The sequence below is a fragment of the Leopardus geoffroyi genome, chromosome C1 (genome assembly GCF_018350155.1).
Source record: "Leopardus geoffroyi isolate Oge1 chromosome C1, O.geoffroyi_Oge1_pat1.0, whole genome shotgun sequence".
NCBI classification, from domain to species: Eukaryota; Metazoa; Chordata; class Mammalia; order Carnivora; family Felidae; genus Leopardus; species Leopardus geoffroyi.
In genome coordinates, this window is record NC_059328.1 from 103,031,915 (window position 1) to 103,051,982 (window position 20,068).

Below are 20,068 nucleotides of genomic sequence, written 5' to 3' on the forward strand. Positions count from 1 at the left end.
ACTAGGGGGAACACAGATCCTCTGGGGGATAGAGGATGGCGTTCCAGGTAAAGGGACCGGCACCTCAGTCCTTGGAGCTACAACTGCTTCCCAGTTGAAGCAGAAAGTGTGATTTAGGGTTTTGCCCAGTGGTGCCAGTGCAAAAATCAAGGACCTTAGACTTGAGAGCTCGGATCAGGACTAGAAGCTTACAGAGAGTATGAGGGAAGCCGGAATCTGATGATCCTTGCAAGTTGGAGGTCACTGCTGAGGTGGAGACCCTGGGCTTCCAGGTTAGAAAAGGGTTTCACAGGGTCAAGCAGGCCCATGTCTGTGCCTCACTCACAAAGGAAGCCTGAGCCCTGAGTGCTGGGGTGGGGAGGGATGGGAGAGAGTGATCGCTCGGCCCCAGTGATGTCCGCGCCCGTCTCACCCACTCTCCTAGGTGCCAGGCAGCAAAGGCATCCATGAACTCGGGAGCAGCGCACAGGCCCTACAGCACACACTGGAGGAGTCGGCCTCCCTCCTCACCATGTTCTGGCGAGCAGCCCTGCCAAGCCCCCCCAGCCCTGCACCGGCTGGCAACTCGGTGAGTGGCACATCCTTCCCTGCTTCTGCCCCAGATGTCACCCCTCTCCTCCGTCCCGCAGGTCCTGAAGGTCAGGAGCCAGACACTGAGTTGGGACAGAGGCTCCTTAGAGGAGTGTCCCCGAGGGAGACCTGTCATCTGTGCTGGCTGCGTGCAGTACAGCTCTGATGACATCCCTTCTCCTTCCTCCCCCTGTGAAGATGGAAGAGGAGGCTGTGGAGAGGGCGCGCAGCAGAGCCCTGGTGGCCCATGAGTGTTCGCTCTCGTTCACTTTCTAAACTTGGCTGAGCTGAGAGTTTAGGGGCATGTGAAAGCGTCAACACTAGTGTCCCTGTGCCACCCCACAGAGTATCACCATGAGAGGACCAGCCTCTAGAAGCCACCCACCGCATCCCAACACACAGCTTACCTCTGCATCCCTGGGCCAGGCCCCAGAGAGTCAGCCCTCCCCCCACCTCCGCCAGGTGCCCTCAGACCCGAGGCCTGAGCTCTGCTTGCTGGGACCTTGGACAGGAAGGTTTCTCCATCTGCCCCCCACCCCGGGATTCTGAAGCCAGATTAATGTCACTGACACCTTATGAGACCTAAGTATGCCAGCACCAAGGGAAGGGGTGTTTTGCCATCTTGAAGTTGGCACAAATATCTACAAAATCTCAGACTGTCTCAGGCCAGCCCTCTCTCTCTGGGTGTCACATTCCCAACTAGCAAGTCGTATTTGTGATGCCAGGGTACCAGACATGACGTCAGCACCAAACGTGGGTTCTTTCTTGTTCAACCACCAGGACTTTTGGCACTGCCCGGAGTCAGGTTCTCTTCAGCAACAGGACTGGAGGCCTCCTCTGTGTGGGGCTCCCAGGTTTTCAGGGAGGCTTCCTAATCCTACCGTTCCAGACCACCCTAGGCGGGCCTCCGCTGGAGGGTTTTAGAGGCTTTCAGGGAGGGAACCCAGGCCAGAAATAATTGAGAAGATCATAGAATCCCAATTTCGATTTTCAAGAGCCACAAAGCATGGGGTGCTTACGCCTTCTGACCACTGACAGAGAGCCTGTTTCTCTTCCTCAGGGACAGTCCCTGAAAAGGGAACTTCTGGAACTGAGAACCAAACTGTCCGCACAGGAGAATCTCCTTCAGAGCACAGCTGAGCGTCTGAAGACCGCCAACCAGCAGAAGGAGACCATGGAGCGGTTCATCTTCAGCCAGTGTGAGTGCCCCCAAGCCGAGGGACGGGAGAGGAATTTGGGGTGGGGGGGGCTCCCAGCCTACCCACTTGTGCTGCGGGTAGACGGTGACCATACAGACTTGGGGAGGGGGCACACTGATGTGACATCCCCAAACCTCCCGTGCCACCAGTGATTGTGGATGTGGAGGGAGGGGCACGTGGGGACAGCAGGAGACCCTGAGCTGAGTGGCCAGAAGGATATGCTTCAGAACACACACCCAAGGCAGGTATGGGCCCAGCTGGTGATCCCTGCCTTGTTGGGCTGTTTTGTTGTTTCAGTGACCAGGACACATGATGTGTTGAAGAAGGCAAGGACAAATTTGGAGGTAAGGGGGACACTGACCAGTCAGAGCCACAGAGCCCAGCCCACACCCATCTCCATGTGTCTTCAGAGTCCGCAGGTGATCCCTGACCTGCTCTGACCTTCCAGGAGATTTCCCATCCACTGTAGGACTCAGGTCCTCAATAAGTGTCCTTCTAGCTCCCCTCCCAACCCCTCCACTGCCATCTCTGTTCCCTGTCACATTGTCACCCTCTTGTTTCCTCACCACACTTCTTCCCTCCTGTAGGCCAAGTCAGGAGTCCGAGGAAAGCAAGTGAGTTGATTCTCAAGGTCAGAGGGGAGTCCACCTCTGAATGAGCTTCTGGGAGAGGGTGCTGGGGCCCGTTCTGCTGTTTCCTGGAGCACTTCCCACCTCATGAAAAGTAAAGCCAAGATACCATCTAATTGATTGAGTCTATCCCACCCCCTATTGCGCTGAGGACAGCAATTTGACTTTGATATATCTCATCCCAAAGAAAACCATTGGGTCTTATCCACCTAAAAGAGAATTTGATGATAAATAAAAATGGAACTTGAAGGGAAACATTTTATCTATATGGCAGACACTCTGTAGGTTTACTTAAAATACTAACACCTTCCCTAGCAAATACGCCAACCAAACACGTGAAGTGTAGGAAATGGCTTGTAAATCAGAAACTATACCTTTCACTTGGACTTCAAAGCTTTGTCAGAAGCAGTTGGGCCTATTCCTAGGAATGTTCCCTAACTATAACCTGAGAGAAAGCTGATCCCACAGTGTGAAAATGGGTCGGGCCATGACGTCACCCTCCTTTTTTTTTTTTCTTTTTTGGCTAATTCCCTTTCCTTTTTCTCTGATAATTCCTTTCTTTCCTGAGCCTCTTTAGAAGAACACTTACAAGATGGCCTCTGTAAAGCCTTATTCCTGTCCCAGCAAAGGTAACCCAACAGCCCCACATACCCACTGGCTTCCCCTTGTATGGAAGTTTCCTCCACACTTCCGAGAGACAATGGAAAGGGCCCAGGGCTGGGTTCTAATCCTGGGATTGTCACCAACCAGCCCTGTGGCTTTGGCTGGCCCCTCAGTCTCTGTGAGCCCACCACCCTGCTTCTGTAGGAGGTGGCACTAGACTTAGGGGATCTCTAAGCTCCCAGCTGCCTTGCCCCTCCCTCTCCTCATTAAGTGCTAGACATGAACTTCACAGGGGACTTCCCTGCACCATGTGCTATCCATCCTGCAACAGGCTATTTCTACACATGCATGTTTCATGCTAGGCGCTTCTATTCCTGGGAGGACACAGAAGCCATCATTTTGCTCCAAGTGAACTGGGGAGTGAACTGGGTCCCAAAGAGGGAGTGTGGGATCCGGGCAGTGGCTCTGAGCAGGGCCATCACCACCCGAGGTGGTGGGAAACTTTCCCTCTAACCCGGTGGCACCAGAGGTTCCTCAGGACGGCAGCCCTTCCCCTAGGCTGTCACTGAGCCCATGACCCTGCCACCGCCCAGTGCTCACTGCAGCTCAGGTAGCCACCAGCAGGGCCTGACAATGGACTCACCCTGTTGCACTTTTGTCTCCAGGTGAAGTCCCTGAGGGCTCTGCCAGGCACCCCAGTCTTGTGACCCTTGCCTTCCAGGAGTCACGCAAGAAGAGGAGCCTGCAGAGATCCTTCAAGCAGCAAGAAGGATGGGCCCACCCCCCCGTGGTGCAACTCCCACCTGCTGATGAGACCTGGGCCCCACTCCTGCATACCTGTCGGGGGGTGCAGGAGGAGCCAGACGCGTGGTCAAGTGCAGGAGGGCGGAAGGTAGAGAGCCTGTCCTGCGGTTAAGGAGCACCATCAAGAGAACCACGAGCCAGGGTGCCCTGGGCCTAGCCCTGAGCAGAACAGGCACGGTTTGTACAGGGCCTTGTGACCCTGCTTCTAAACGCCACACTGGCCTGGGAACTCGCAACGGCCACTTCTCGTTTCAGTGCCCGTCCTCACGTGGTCACCCAGGGGAAACAGGACCCTGCTCCCTACGGAGGGGACGCGTGGTACCCACATGGGAGCTCCTCAGCAGTTCTAAAGCACACGAGTGACAGCGGTGCCCTGAGGGACAGTGGGGCTCAGCCGGCACTACTCCCAGATGTACGCTTGCTCGGGGCCAGCTCAGCCCGGCCAGCGTGGGCTGGGCGTCCGTCTACACTGCAGCACCCGAGTGCTTTGAATCCACGTGGCAAAAGTGGTGGCTTCCCACGTGCAATGTCCCGCTTAGCCTGGCGCTTCCTATTTCCATTTATGGCCTCCAAAGTGTGGCGATGACCGCGGCCTAGTTACGATTGCCCCTTTTCACTAAGTCTTCTCTGGGGACCTGGGACTCGTGGCCAGACCAAGCCCATCGAGAGTCCTCTATAAGATAACCCAGTGATCATACTTAAGTGGCACCTGAGAGGCCCCCAGTTGTGTGAAAGCCTCGTCTGTGTCTTCGCAGTACTTTAGAACACGTGTCTGTGTGTATAAATGTACCATAGATATTTCTATCTGTCGCTATAGCGATATGTTTTGGGCAACATAACTGGTGGACAGAGTCTGTTAGAGGAAATGAAACACAGTCTTTTCGGTGGCTATGAAAGTAAAACGTGTATAAAGAGATCAAACATTTTTCTTCAGCTGCTTTATTTCCGATCTGGGCACTGTCTCTAGGCTGAGTGTGGGAGAGGAGCAAAGTCACACCATCCCTAAGAAGGTCACGGTCTAGTGTTTGAAGTCTTCGGAGTAAAGGAAAAAGTTTGGGCTTCTTTGATCATTGTGTAAGAATCCCCAATCTAAAACTAAAAGAGAGTGGTTCTTAGGTGGGGAAAGCCTTAGAGTCAGCAATGGAGGTCACAGAAGCTACCACCTGGGCTCTAACCCCAAGAGATGTAGTTGGTGTGAGGCCCCAGAATCTGCATTTCTTACATCAAACCCAGGTGATTCTGATGCAAGTGGGCTGCAGACCAATTTCAACATATTGCTCTCTCACATTGACCCAAAGGTATGAATAAAGTTGCTTTCCTTTAAGGGAGCATCTTTAACTGCAAAGCGTGGAAGTCCTTCCCCAAATGTGGCACCGAGATCTGCAACTAACCCTCAGCAAGTGTCCTTAGTCATGTCCTTCCAAGAACTAACACAAAGCTATGGCTCCACAATGATTTCCTAGAAAGAGGTCACCAACACAGACAGCAGCAACCACAAAACCCTCAAACACCATCCTCCCCACCACCTCCAGTAACAAATAGATCCATCCAAAGACTCACACCTGAGGCAGACACGGGTCCTACTTTCATGGTAGACGGAGTGACCCCACGTGTGTGCTGTCACACTTGGTTGTTTAAGTCTTCCCATGAGTGCCTTTGGCTGTCAACAGAGCAACTCGCTGGCCCAATCCGCAGAACGGATGACGAGTCTGTAAACAAGTAGGACACAGAAGCCCAGAGCGAGGCTGTGCTGCCCCGTGATTATTCCAGGATCCGGACAATTCCTCCCCCATCCCCGTGCTGCCGCGCCTGGTCGCAGAATCAGTACTCATGAGAACTCGGTGCTTCCACAAAGTTCGTTTTATGTCCGTGACATTTACGAAAGCAACAGCCTATGACACCCTATAAAGCTCAGGTCTGCTCGGGATCCAGTCACAGATCACTTTTGGGGGAAAGCCGTAAACGCCATGCTTGCATGTTCGCTCTCTGTGACATGCCGACAAGCAGCTCTGTGCCTTAAGAGAGCTCGCGCAACAGAAACGTAGCTGTGAGAGGAGGGGGTTCTCCCGTATTTTTCCTTTTGTAAGTTATGTCCTTGCCCTCCTTGGGAAAGGAGCACAGCCCACTCTTGAAAAGTAAACAGTCAATCTGTGTGACCACCAGTGGCTTCCACTTTGCATAAGAGCCTGTGTGCTGAGCCTGTGTGCAGGGAACAGACTTTGAATGTTACAGAAAAGAAGGGAAAGAAAAAAGATGGCGGGTGATGAGGTGAAGAAAGGCAAAAGAAATGTAGATGCAATTCAATTTCCTTACACCTTGCGGCCCACTGGTCAACAGCTGACACAGGACCTCCTCAAGGAACTCACAACTGCCTTTAATGCTAACGCTCTGCTGGACGCAAAAACCAACCTCAGCTTGAGGCTAACCAGACCTCAGGGTCCTGTAAGCCTTCAGGAACGTATGGAACTCCTGACGGAAACTTCATTTGGCTCTACGCCCCCATCCTCCCCCACCCCCAAATTAAAACTTTATAACCAGTCACACCTCACAATCCCAGTGCAGCTCTTCCTGTCCCCTTCCTGTCCTGTCCTCATGCTTTTTATAAACACCTTTTTGCACCGAGAACGTCTCACGAAGTCTTTGTTTTGTTTTGTTTTTTAGTTTATTTATTTTGAGAGAGATACAGGGAGGGAGAGAGAGAGAGAAAATCCCCAAGAGTCTCCCTGCTGTCAGCACAAAGCCTGACTCTGGGCTCAATCTCACAAACCTGTGAGATCAGGACCTGAGCCAAGAGCAAGAGTCAGATGCTGAAGCACAGAGCCACCCAGGTGCCCCGAGAATTCTTTCGGGACCTTTCACTCCTGGCGCACCTCACATCGGCAGGTACCTAACCTAACACTTCACCGTGGAAAAGCAGCGCTTGGCCTCACCACCTAAGACTCACGACCTGCAGCATTCATACAGAATTGATTCCATCCCGCAGATCTAACTACCGCTGAGGTGATGAGCCAGACACCTGACATGGGTTGTCTGTCGCCTGGGTACCGACTCACCGCGAACTTAGAGGCTTAAAAGGACACACGTTTGTTACCTGACAGTTCTGTGGGTGAAAAGTCCCAAAGAGGATCTCACCAGACTCAGATGGAGATGTCAACAGGGCCACCGCCCCTTCTGGAGGCTCAGGGAGACTGAGCAATTTAATCCAGGGAAACCTCACTACAGTGCAGTCAGGAGGTTTTGGCAAGGGAGCGCCTGTGTCCCACCCGCCCTGGTTTCCTCTGTCTCCATCTTCGGCACCACCAGCTACAGCAGGCAGACATCTCCTCCTCTGCCCCCTCCAGGTTGAAGGCACCCCTGTAATTCCAGGGGGCCGCCCGGATATTCCAGGACGATCTCCCCATCTCAGGGTCCTTGACCTAAGCACCTTCGCAGAGGCCCGTTTGCTGTGTCAGGGATCATTTTCACAGGATCCGGGATGAGGCTGGGGACCTCCCAGGCAGGGGCCATCGTTCCGCGGACCACCACACTATTGACTCAGGTGACAACTAACGTTGGACGCCCGCCCCCCCCCCCCCCCGTCTCTTCTAATTTCAGCAGCCTAGTAAAAGTCAAGCACACGTCAAGGCCCAAGGGAGACAAAGGCAAATCAGAAACCAGAACGCGAGGGACAGGACCAGGAAATTGCCCCAGGACTAGTCTCTTCCGAGTAGGTGCTGCTTGGCTTTCCAGACCTGGCTTTTCCCCACGGAAGGGGGACTTTGCTGGCGGAAATCTCCTCCAAGGGGAAGCGCGCAGCGGGGGGAGGAAGGCACGGCAGAGGCAGAGTGGGGCGCCCGGGACCCCACTAACCCCTGCTGTGACCTCTGGCAGTGGCGGGAGGGTCTAAGTGAGCTCAAGGTAGGTTTCCGTGGACCCGCCCCCGCCCCAACCCGGGGATCCTGGTGCGCCCCCCCGGGCTACCACCAGGGGGCGCCGCGGCCCCGCCCCGCCCCGCGAACTCACCTGTAAAGCAGCAGGCACGCGGCAGTTCTCAAAGGACAGGTGTGCGTTCCGTTCCCCCGCGCTGGTGTCCAGCCCTGGTGCGGGGGGACTGGCTTGGCGGCTGAGCCCCTCAGGTGGAGCCATCGCACTATGTCTCCTTCAAACCGGGCTCTGGGCAGAGACAGAGAGAGAGACAGAGCGAGCGAGGTGTGAGGGCGCTTCTCCGGCTGGGGGACGTCCTCCCTCGTGTTCCTCTCAGGCGGGCGCAGTCGGCCCGGTGCTGACCGCCGCGTGGGCGCCACGACGGGCGCAGGGGGCGTTGCGGGAGCTGCATGGAGAGGGAAGACGAGCGGGAAGCAAATCAGTGTGGAGGGGAGAAGACGGAGGAGACGCGCAAGGAGAGGAAGGAGGCGGGGGGCGGGAGGAAGAGGAGAAGCCTCAGCGCTGAGCTCCCGGCGGGAGCGGAGCTGGGGGCAGGGAGACGGCGTGCGCGTGCAGCCGGGGGACGCGGGGAGGGGCGGGGAGGGGCGGGGAGGGGCGGGGAGTGAGGCGGGGCCGTTGCGTCCTGACCGGGGCGTGGCCTTATGGAAATGAGGCCGCGGTGGGCGCGCTAGAATTCTACCGGGCGGTAGAATTCCCCGGGCTGTGGAAGTGCCCGAGCTGTGGCTCGGCTTGTCTGAGGACGACGTGTGTGGGGTGAGGATGGTTGAGACGGGAGTGGGTGCGGAGGGTTTTGGGGTGCGGGGAGGCCAGTGACCGTGTGTGTACAGTGTGGTGCGTGTGAGGCTGGGTTGGGGCGGAGGGGGAGGAAGTCATACTTACCTGGCAGGGGAGACACCATGATCAGGAAGGTGGTTTTCCCAGGGCGAGGCTTGCCCATTGCACTGCGGGCGTGCTGACCCCTGCGATTTCCCCAAATGTGGGAAACTCGACTGCATAATTTGTGGTAGTGGGGGACTGCGTTCGCGCTCTCCCCTGGTCAGCGGGGTTTCAAAGTCAGATGTGTCTGCGTGCTTCCTTGCCTTGTTTGTCTTCTTTCGCTTCTTACATTAAGGTTTCTGTTCACAGCGGAGTAAGTTGCTGCTTTTGTACACAGTTCTTTACTTGTCGCTCCTTTGGTATTGGTCTCGCGTGTGCTGGGTTGTCTCTCAGGTTTCGCGGTGGGAGCAATGTTCCTTGGGTTGGGGAGTTCAAACTGTTCCCAAGTAGTTCCCATGACTGTCACCCTGATCCTGATACAAGGGCTTTTTCGGCTTTTGCCTTTTTGAAAAAGGCGGCAGGGCTCTGACCTCTCATCACACTTCCCCTACTGCTTGGGATGCTTGCAGTCTTGATGCTTAACCCACGGAGCCTCCTAGGCGCCCCACGTGTTCGCATTTCTTAGGCATGGCCTCAGTGCTTTCTCTGCAGGAGGGGAGGGAGGAGGGGAGGGAGGAGGGGAGGGAGGAGGGGAGGGAGGAGGGGAGGGAGGAGGGGAGGGAGGAGGGGAGGGAGGAGGGGAGGGAGGAGGGGAGGGAGGAGGGGAGGGAAGTAGGGCTGCAGTGGTCAACCATTGCCTGACCTCCCCATTTTCTGCCAGCAGGTACAAGGGAGCTCACAGGAGCCTAAGGCCAGTGCTACTCAGAGGTGTCTTTGGGAGAAAAAAAAACGAAAAAAGAAAATCACTCCAGGGCTCCCTGGGTAGCTCATTGGTTGAGCGTCCGACTTTGGCCCAGGTCATGATCTCAGGGTTCCTGAGTTGAACACCCACCTCCTGCTCTGGGCTGACAGCTCTGAGTCTGGAGCCTGCTTTGCATTATGTGTCTCCCTCTCTGCACTGCGCGGGCGCTCTCTCTTTCAAAACATAAATAAGAACCATTTAAAAAAAAAAAAAGAAAAACACTCTGAAAGGAGGGGATTATATGGAAAAGACAAAAAGAATCACAGGGGGATTTGGTTGGGTTCCCACAGGGTCCCCATGGGTTGGGGGAAAGGGGACTCTCACACAACAGGAACTCAGGAAACATGCACACAGGGGATTGGAGCATATGGAAGGCATTTCACACATCTGAAAACATTTTGCCTCACGTGGAAATCGTGGTATGTGCTTGGCCGTCATAAGGTGCCTGAATCCGGAAATCTGGAGGTACTCTCCCTGAGGAAAGGATGGGGCAACTACCTTTGTCCTTGCAGATCCAGAGCCATTCTGAGCCCTGAGAGAATCTTACATGTTGACTGACATTCCAATTCAAGATCAACGCAGAGACCCTACACTTTTAAGTTTGTTGGGTTTCCCGTGTGTGGCCAGAGGTCCCCTGGCGGAGAACATTGACACGCGGAGTACAGAAGTAGGCCAAGAAACAGAATATTACCTGGATATACCACATTACTTACCGCCCTCACTAGTCTCACTGAACTTGGGAGTGGGCATTTGAATACCTGGTATTCAACGAGGTTTATGGGAAAAAAAAAAAAAAAGGAAAGTTTGGGTTAATAGTTTAAATTGTTGTGTCCACATTGAATTCCATGGGCAGTGAAGAAAGTTTTCTAGGTTACGAGTGTGGAAATGAGGGGCTAAAGGATAAAAAACAATTCTACAACTCAATGTAACTTCGGTAACTTAGTATCTTTCACACTTGACACAGTTTTCTTTCATTTTGTCTGATGCCCTGCTCCCCTGAGTAAGTCTAAGAGTATTTGTACAAGAAAGTTGCTATCAATACGAAACGTGAAATCCATACCATTGCATTTGGCCCTGCTTATTCCTAACGGTATTTTAGGCTGGTTTCTAACTGCTTGTGGACACGTTATGGCTCACTCTGAAGGCAGCCCATTCTAGCCACAGGCACACGTCTCCTTGGCCCCACCTCTAGTCTAGGTTAAGCAGACCCTCTGAGCTGGCTCCCTCACTGGGGGAAGGATGTAGGTCAAGCAGGTAATAAAGGGAAATGGAGAGAGGATGCTTAAACCAGGCATTGTCATGAGTGGGATGGACAATGTGGGAGGACCATGGCATTGCTAAAATAACATGCCTGGCAATATCTCTCTCGCTCTCTCTCTCTCTCTCTGCAAACTTGCACTACCCAATGAGCAATGCTGGGAGAAACCATTGTATCTCTTCTCGGAGGAAGAAAATTGGATTCCTGCTGATTTATAAGCTCAGCCTGAAAACTCCACCCAGACAATTTGGACAGAAGAACGGGAACTGGGTTCCTTGCAGTTGCTCAGTTCCTTCAGTGACGCAGGCCTGGAAAGAAAGAAAGGTACCCCAGTCAACTTTCCGCATAAACATCGAGTGAGGAACCTCTTGCAAACACACTCATGGTAGTGACTGTAGGGAGAGTCCTTACCTATGACATGCCTGTAAGTGGGAGGGATCTCGTGTGAGCAGAACCCTGTAGGGACTCAAACATATGCCCGTGGATTTATGTAGCTTAGTTTCCTGGAAACTGTCGCATCGGTTAGGTGAGTATCAGCCTAGCAGATGACTTCTACCAGGTTCATCGACTTCAACCAGATTCATTGGGTACAAGTGACGACTTCATACAGCACTTAGAGAGCACGTATGTTAACTCGGGGCCGGAACACGTCCTAAGGTGGGAAGAAGTTTCTTGCAGTTAGTGTTGGTTGTCCGAGATTTCTTGTTGCTTTGGTTGGGCCTCACACAGTTAATTTTATCCTTGAAAATGTACATCAAACTTGATACCAGAGAAGATTTGTGGGTTGGGTGGGTCTGATTTGGCAATGCAGTATTTTATGTGTGTCCTTTTCAGATGGATGTGCTCTGATGCAATTCTCTGACTGTTCCTACAACACTCATCATGGCCAAGATACACAGGGATAATCTGTGAGCAAAGCGACTGGTGGATCATGGATTAAATACGTAGTGGCCTTTATGGCCACATTTCTTGCTGACACGTCTTCCAAAATCACGTATTGTTCTTTTTGCGTGTGCCCATTTGTGACTCCCAAAGCCCAGAGCCACCTTTCCCTGCTACCTTGTGGTCCTCGTCCTCAGTTCCCTACACGTTCAGGATGATGACAGCTCTCATTAAATCCCACACAGGAGAAAGCCCATGTATCGTAACTCTCTATCCCTTAGTAATTGTTAATTTCCCGTATTAGGAAAGGAGCAGAGATAAGAGAATATCAAGTACAGTGAGCACTCTTACCTTGAGGAGGTACATCGACCTTGGGGAAATCTGCCGCACCACGAGTGAAAAATTGTTCCCTGTCTCCCCTGGCGTCATCTTAGGAGAAACGTCACCTTAGGAGAAATTTCGGATTTCTCTTCAGCCAAATCAGCAGGAACGTACATCCCATGAAACAAGTGGGGGTTTATAATCATTGCAGCCGGAAAGATCACACCCCACGGTCTCAGTAAGAGAGCGGTAGAAAGAACCACACATGACAGGATTGGGCTGTGGTTGGTTGATGGCGGGGAGGCTGGAAGGAAGCAGGGTCTGCTCTACCTTGAACACTGGTAGTCTGCACTGGCCCTTCTTGACTGCAGTGAGAGTCAGCAGTCATTTCCTTACGAAGAGAGGAGGGTGTTTGGGGCGTTGTAGTTTGCACGGTGACCTGGTGTTTGTGGGGCCTGCTTGGAATAATCAGGTAGTCTTGTTGTGTCTCATTGTCTCAGGGTTCAGAGTCTCTTTGAGGTTGAGATCCTGTATCTGAGACTGTTTATTCCCAGCGTGAGAACAAAACAGCCAGGCTGGGATGTCAGCAGGGCCATTCAGGGCATCAGAGGCTGGACTTGTTCTTTCTCCCTGGAAACCCCTAACCTAGACGTCAAGAAAGAGAGCACTCTGGGCTCACAAGCTGTAGGTGTGAGCCTGGCTGAGTTACAGTGTGACTTTGCCTGGGTGTCTTGAATTTTCTTTTCTGTGGCTCAGTGTCTCATTTCAAAATGGGGCCAATGGGAGTTTCTCCTACACGAGTCATCCCCGGTGTTACAGGAGAGGTGCAGGTGAAGCACTGAGCCCAGTGCCTGGCGGGGAGTAAATACTCAGCACGTACTAGCTCTGCTCGGTCCTCTGCCATCAGCATTTTTATCATCTGCCTCATTCTTCTGTTTTGTTTTGTTTTCCAAATATACTTTATTCTCAAGTTAGCTAACATACAGTCAAAACAGTGTGTCTGGGCTTCGGGACTGGGTTCCCATGATTCATCGCTTACATACAACACCCAGTGCTCAACCCAACAAGTGCCCTCCTCAGTGCTCATCACGAAATTTCCCCTCTCCCCGACTCCCACCATCAACCGTCAGTTTGTTCTCTGTATTTAAGAGTCTCTTCTGGTTTACCTCCCTGTCTGCTTGAAACTATGTTTTCCCCTTCCTTCCCCCATGGTCTTCTGTTAAGTGTCTTCAGTTCCACATGTGAGTGAAAACATACGGTATCTGTCTTTCTGTGACACTTATTTCACTTCACATAATACCCTCCAGTTCCATCCACCTTGTTGCAAATGGCAGGATTTCATTCTTTCTCATTGTCAAGTATTGTTCCATTGTATATATAACCCACATCTCTATCCGTTCGTCAGTTGATGGACATTTAGGCTCTTTCCATAAGTTGGCTATTATTGAAAGCACTGCTGTAAACATTGGGGTATACGTGTCCCTCTGCATCAGCACTCTTGTATCCTTTGGATAAATGCCTAGTAGTGCTCTTGCTGCGTCATAGGGTAGTTCTATTTTTAACTTTTTGAGGAACCTCCACACTGTTTTCCAGCACGGCTGCACCGGTTTGCATTCCCACCAACACTGCAAGAGATTCCCGATTCTCCACATCCTCGCCAGCATCTGTTGTTTCCCGAGTTGTTCATTGTAGCCACTCTGACTGGCGTGAGGTGGTATCTCAGTGTGGTTTTGATTTGTGTTTCCCTGATGATGAGCAATGTGGAGCATCTTTTCACGTGTCTGTTAGCCACCTGGATGTCTTCTTTGGAAAAGTGTCTATTCGTGTCTTCTGCCCATTTCCTCACTGGATTTTTTGTTGTTTGGGGTCTTGCGTTTGGTAAGTTCTTTATAGATTTTGGATACCAACCCTTTATCCGATCTATCATTTGCACATATCTTCTCCCACTTCATCGGTAGCCTTTCAGTTTTGATGATTGTTTCCTTTGCAGTGCAGAAGCTTTTTACCTTGATGAGGTCCCAATAGTTCATTTCTGCCTGTATTTCCCTTGCCTTTGGAGATGTGTCAAGTAAGAAGAGAGAGGGGGACAGAGGATATGAAGTGGGCTCTGTGCTAAGTGGGCCCTGTGCTGGCAGTAGATACCCCACCTTGAGTATTGAACTCACGAAATGTGAGATCATGACCTGAGCGGAAGGTGGACGCTTAACTGACTGAGCCACCCAGGTACCCCTAGAACTAATAGATTTTCCAGAAAAAGGAGAAAACCTCTGATGCTGCATACACCTTCCCCACCACCCAAAGAAGCCAATTTATATCGCATGGAGAGAAAAATCAATCTTTCGTCTACATCCCCACCAAACATACAAAGCAAGGCCATATATTTTAATACCGCAGCAAAAACTCATTGTACAAGCACTTTCTATTCACCTAAGATGTCCATGTACAAAGGCAGTAGACAAAGAGTACTAAATATGCAACACTCGGGGAGTCCTGATTCCGTCACCAGGAGTCATTTAAAGACGAACTCTGCCCAATAAGAGAAGTTTTGACTTTTGTACAACTGATCGTCACTGAATACACTTCATTGTAGATCTGAGACAAAAGTCTGGGAGTAGAACTGGTGGGAGAAATAGGATGTAAATGGCATCCGTTTCGCCGGGCGGGAACAATACTATAAGAAGTGGCAGGTGGAGACAGAAGAGAATATAGAATAATGTCAGAAGTCTGAGGTTGGGAGATCACTTAAAATTTGTGTTGTTTTCATTTATTTTTGAGAAAGAGAGAAAGAGACAGTGTGAGTGTGGGGGCAAGGCAGAGAGAGAGAGAGGGAGACAGAATCTGAAGCAGGCTCCAGGCTCTGAGCTGTCAGCACAGAGGCCGATGCGGGGCTCGAATTCACGAACCGTGATCTCATGACTTGAGGTGAAGTCGGGCGCTCAACCGGTTGAGCCACCCAGGTGACCCTGTGGTTATTTATTTTTAAGAGAGAGAGCATGCAAGCGGGAGAAGGGCAGACAGAGGGGAGGACGGAGAATCTGAAGGTGGTGCTGTGCTGACAGCAGAGGGCTCGATGCGGGGCTCAAACTCATGAACCGCTAGGCCATGACCTGAGCCAAAGTTGGACCCTCAACCTGCTGAGCCACCCAGTCACCACGAGATCGTTTAAATCTTAGAATGGCGATGTGACAAGTTTCACAAGTTAATACAGAACCAAACATGTCCCGCACTTGTGATGCAGTGTTCAGCCCTACATATACAACCTTTCTGAACAACAGGTGCACATTCAGAAACACATAGGTACTCTTGCCCGTAGGGGCAATAGAGCCTAAAAGATACAGAGACTCAGCATTAAATACCAGAAGAGAACCAAGAACATTTACATCACGATGGTGATGGATTGGAGCCCTGAAGGAAACGTAATTCACCAGTCCCCAGTGCTTGTCAAAATAAACCCTTTAATGATATAGAATGGGGAGGGAGTGTTCTTTTCCACAGCACAATGCCAGCAAATACACATATACAAGGATGATACAACTAGAGTTTTTCCAACATACAAACAGATACGGTTGTGACAATGCAGGGATCACTAAAAGATGGTAACATTGTAGAGACAGACTTTAGAGACAGCATCTTCGCACATTCTCAGATGTCACACCCAAACAGAAGACCATGAACGATCTGATAGGCCCCCCCCATAGAAGGCAACCAGTGCTGCTCTCACAATGATGGTGATGGCAGACTGGACGCTCTGGGTCTATGGGTGGGCGGGGCTGGGACACACACAGCATTCACTAGGGAACGCCCAGGAAAAAGGTTAGCCTGAATTTAATCAGGAGGAAGTGATCAGACACCTTCAGGATGTAGACCATCAAGCCAGACATCTGGCCTGTCCCCTACAGACAAGGAAGTGTCACCACCACCAGAGACAGCCACAGAAAGGTGAGGAGATGTTTGGGGTTCGAAAGGACTACAAAATTATGATAGCACAATCTTCTGAGTCCTTTGGAACCCAAGATATCTCTTCTCCTTTTTGTCATCTCATTTGTGCTGTGGACACTGGCTGTTTGAAGAAAGACAGGCCCGATGTCTTGTTCGATGGTCGAAATTCTGCAGGTGTCTGATCCCTACCTCGTGCTCAGATTCAGGCTGAGCCTCTTCAGCAAGAACGCTGCGTAGTTAATGCTGTCTGCTCCTGGCACAGCCCAGCTGGTGGCCCAGAATGTCCAGTTTGACATGGGGTCTATTGCCACGTTGACCCGGCCTCCGCTTAGCCGCAGGATGGAATGGAGAGGAGCCAGACTGAAGGTGTCTCACAAGGGCGTGTGGTCTGGTCATTGGTTGCCTCGGCGACTTATCACGACTGGAGTCAGAAGAGTGAGAATTCCTCTCATCAAACCAGACTTTTGGAGTAAAAATCCCAGAGAGTGGCTTGTGATCGAGATGTCGATTCTCAGCAAAGGATCCCTCGCATGTTCTGTTTGGGCTTTAGCTTGATTTGCTGCTTTAGAGTTGTTTTCAGTCGGTGTAGAATGATGGGGTTTTATGATGGGGTTTCGTTTAAATGAGGAGTATCTTTTCTTAGTTCCTGGAGTCCTTGGTATCTGAGACAGAGAGAGAGAGACAGAGGAATCAAATGTGAGTCTTGTTCAGGTCCTGCTGATGGCTGAGCCTGGAGGGATGGCTCCGTGGTGACAGAGGCCAGGGGCGAGCCGAGCCCCCGTGCAGAGAAGGAGCTGAAGGGGGGTCTGCAGGCAGGCTGAGGGGGAGAGTGAGAGCCACAAGTCTGAAGCAATAGCCCCCTCAATTGCATCCAGCCTACACTGTAGGATGCAGGGACCCCTGTACTCCCACAGCAGGCGCCTGGTGGCATCCCAGCTCAAGGCTGCCCTGAGCTGTTGCCAGGTCCCGACCATCCCTCCCTCAGCAGCCACCTCACCCTGGAAGCCCCTTCATCAGAAGCAAAGTGATGGCTTTCTCATGTGTCCCACGGAGGGATGTGCTTAGCCCCCGACACACACGTTCAGAAACAGACTGCCGAAGGAAGGAGGGGGCCCTCTGCAGACAAACACACCCCTTCTCACCCTGCCCTGGTCTTCTGAAGGGGGAGGCCAGGCTATGGAACGAGCCCCAGGATGTGAGATGCAACAGGGGCCTCAGACTATGTCCCAGTTCATTCCTGCCGTGTGCAGATGAGGAACCGTGGGCCAAGGGGCTGATAAGGACCACCTGTAGCCGTGTGACCTGTGCCTGACACCCTGGAACTGAAACCCAGGCTTCGGGCCCTTCCCATCCGTGTGGGGGTCGGGAGACGAAAGCCTCCGATCTGGGGGTGTGGGCAGGCAGGCAATAGACGCTGTTGGCCGCTTGGCTGGACGGAAATAAGGCTTTGCACAGAAATCCTGCCCCAGAGGGGCTGAAAAGAACCCCAAAGGGAGAAACTCCAAGGGGAATGACGAAACGAGCGGGGAGTGTACCCAGGGCCTCAGCCCTTTTTGCTCAGGGACCCCAACAGCCCCTGCAGGGCACCTCACGCCAGGATACACCTGAGGGAACGTCTAGGAATATTCTCAGTGGAGACACTCGGAACTCTGCAGAGAAAATGGAAGAGCCTTCCTTTTAGTCGTCTAGGTTCTCCTCGCACGTTTCCCAAACTGTCCCTGAGGAGACTCTCTCGGTGTTGACACTAATGTAAACGAGGGCCTGCAAAGGGCAGAGGGAGACCTAAGCTTCTTTACTGAGGTTTTATATAAGGAGAAAGTTTGATTAAAACATTTCCTTTCCATCTGCAGTGCACCTGTCAGGAGGCTGGGAAACGCATTTAGTGAGGAGTCAACTGTGATTTTCATTGCACGAGGAGGAAAAAGAGCCCTGAATTCCGTTACTGGTAATCAGAGAAGGGATTGTTGTTCTTACACTGGGTTTCTAGGCAACATTTCTTTCTTACTGCATCCTATAGTATAAGAATTGTGAGACACTTGGATCCAGAAGAGGGAGTATTCATCCAATTCATTCATGTGTCTTTGTCCTCTTCTTTCTCTGGGCTCTATTGAGGGAGGAGTGTCAACTCCATCAGGGGCTGATACTCAGCTTGTCCACAAAATGAGTGACACACACACGGGATCCTTCTATATGGCTTATGAACATCCTATAGATCCACAGTCCTTCTGATTCCTAGGTGTGTACCAGCAGAGCTTTAAAACATCTCCCGTTACCCACACCCCGGCCCAGAATGTTGAAATCAAAATCTCGAGGGATTGGGTGACGGCATTCACGTGAGTTCAAAGCTCAGTCAGTGTTTCTTTCACGACAGCGTGATTTAGAACTATTAGCTAAGCTACTCTGTTTCAGACCACGGTGTTCTTGTCCTCATCTCTGCCACCATGACGATACCGGCCCTAAAGATTTTGGTCTTCCTTCGGACACCCTCCCGTGAATCCCCGTTCTCAGCCGGACTTGTATGGCACAGATTGTCTCGTGTTCCCCTGGATCTCGCGGGGACTTCACAGAGCTGCCCAAAGTGAATTCAGTCAATGCTCGCGTATGTGCTCTGGCCTGACACTCAACTCAGTTCCTTTCGGTGGATCCTTTTATGAACCAGCTGAGCATGTAGACACGGTAACGGCAATGAAAAGGGAAGACAGGTGGATGCCTGAACACCTCATGTCTGTGCCGGTTGGAAAGCTGGCCTCTGCATCTGTGTTGGCCAGTGTCCCTGTAGAGTGCCATGACTGTCCTCCACCTGATGCCAGCTCTCTTCAGGTCCCAAGGTGTGCGTGGACACTGAGTCCTGGAAACCCCACACACATTAGCACAGGCCTGCTCACCTGGGGCCGAGGACAAACCTGACCCCAGGCAGGCCGTGTGGCAGTCCCAGAGGTGACCCATGTTGTCGTGGAGTTTTTGTCGGGGTGCTCTTTCTCCTCAGTTTTAACACTTCTTATTCACATGGAGAAGCTGAGGGGTAAGTGTCGTCCTAGGTCGTGTTCCCGGAAACATCCCAGAGGAGAAGCCATGTGCAAGAGACATTAAGACGATGTTCCTGATGGGGCATCTAGGTGGTTCAGTCGGTTACGCATCTGACTCTTGGTTTTGGCTCAGGCCACGAGCCCACAGTTTGAGGGTTCAAGCCCTGCATCTGGCTCTGTGCTGACAGTTCAGAGCCTGGAGCCTGCTTGGGATTCCCTCCCACTCTCACTGCCCCTCCCCGACTCATGCTGTCTCTGTCTCTCTGAAAATAAAAAACTTTAAAACAAAAATTTAGGAAAAAAAAAAAGACAATGCTCTGGGAGAAAGAGGTCATGGAGCTGGGGAAGCAAGGAAGGAAGTCAAAGAAGCCACAAAAGTGTGTGCCTTGTGCCAAAGTGCCATGTGTTTGGCGACACGTGTAAATGATGCTGGTCTGCTGAGGGGGGCCGTGGGGCCTAATTCCCCGCGGCCGTGAGGACATGGGAGAGGGAAACCCAGGACAGCCCCCGTGGGGACACAGCACAGCTCACATGCCACAGCTGATGGAGATGGGAGGGCCCCCAGGGTGGCAGTACCCGTGGCAAACAGAGGCAGGACCACACACAGGCAGGACCAGTCAGAGGCAGGACCAGACAGAGGCAGCGGCAGCTGGCGGAGGGACCAAAGGAGGAAGAGAAAAACAGTTTGGGGTGTGGGCGGAGCTATAATCTAACAGAGCAACAGGAATCCATACTCCAAGAGCCACAGACGCCATTACCTCTGTGCCCTATGCTTGAAGGCCACGGAATCTGCACGCGAGTCTGCCCTCGCCGAACTGCACTTTTCTCTTGATCATCTTCTGTTTCATCACACCCAGGGCATTAACGTGGCCAAAGACTTGACCTGCACACTGGTTGGTCACCGAGCCCTCAGCAGCGTCACCCTCCAGCTTGGGAGGGTTCTTCACACCCATGGAAGCTTCCAAACCCTGCTCTGAAAATAAAAGCACATCAACAGCATCCACTGTGAGTCATGATCTTCCTGTGACTAAATCCTCTACCTACGCTGACATCGAATAAGGACGGGTGGGCAGGACGAGAAAGGCCATCGGGAAGTTCACGTGTGAGGGGCGCCAAGGGACACGCTTTGATTATAGCCTGTGTTGCTGACCTCTCTCACGCTACCCTGTAAGGATAAGAGCGCGGGGAGGGCAACA

The 20,068-nt window shown here is 52.1% G+C and overlaps 1 protein-coding gene, 1 long non-coding RNA gene and 1 other non-coding gene across 26 annotated transcripts in view; all 3 read left to right on the forward strand.

The window, feature by feature from the left end:
* The window catches only part of LOC123598569 (phosphodiesterase 4D interacting protein), a 223,381-nt gene extending 218,651 nt beyond the window's left edge, over window positions 1–4,730 (forward strand). For 7 of the 24 annotated variants that reach the window (XM_045478847.1, XM_045478855.1, XM_045478853.1 and 4 more), the window contains 6 exons: window positions 425–568; window positions 1,631–1,769; window positions 2,067–2,113; window positions 2,357–2,383; window positions 2,976–3,027; window positions 3,667–4,730. In XM_045478847.1, coding sequence (XP_045334803.1) covers window positions 425–568; window positions 1,631–1,769; window positions 2,067–2,113; window positions 2,357–2,383; window positions 2,976–3,027; window positions 3,667–3,917 — 660 coding nt within the window. In that variant the 3' untranslated portion in view covers window positions 3,918–4,730. Of the gene's footprint in view, window positions 1–424; window positions 569–1,630; window positions 1,770–2,066; window positions 2,114–2,356; window positions 2,384–2,966; window positions 3,028–3,666 lie in introns of those variants that run through there. The other 17 variants (XM_045478852.1, XM_045478862.1, XM_045478867.1 and 14 more) reach the window with 9 other exon arrangements.
* Window positions 4,731–8,330: 3,600 nt separating this feature from the next.
* On the forward strand, window positions 8,331–17,909 carry LOC123598579. Its single transcript, XR_006712704.1, has 2 exons — window positions 8,331–8,482; window positions 17,697–17,909. It is a non-coding gene; the product is annotated as an uncharacterized LOC123598579 (long non-coding RNA).
* Window positions 8,601–8,764, forward strand: LOC123600275. Its single transcript, XR_006713632.1, has one exon. It is a non-coding gene; the product is annotated as a U1 spliceosomal RNA (small nuclear RNA).
* Window positions 17,910–20,068: the final 2,159 nt, after the last annotated feature.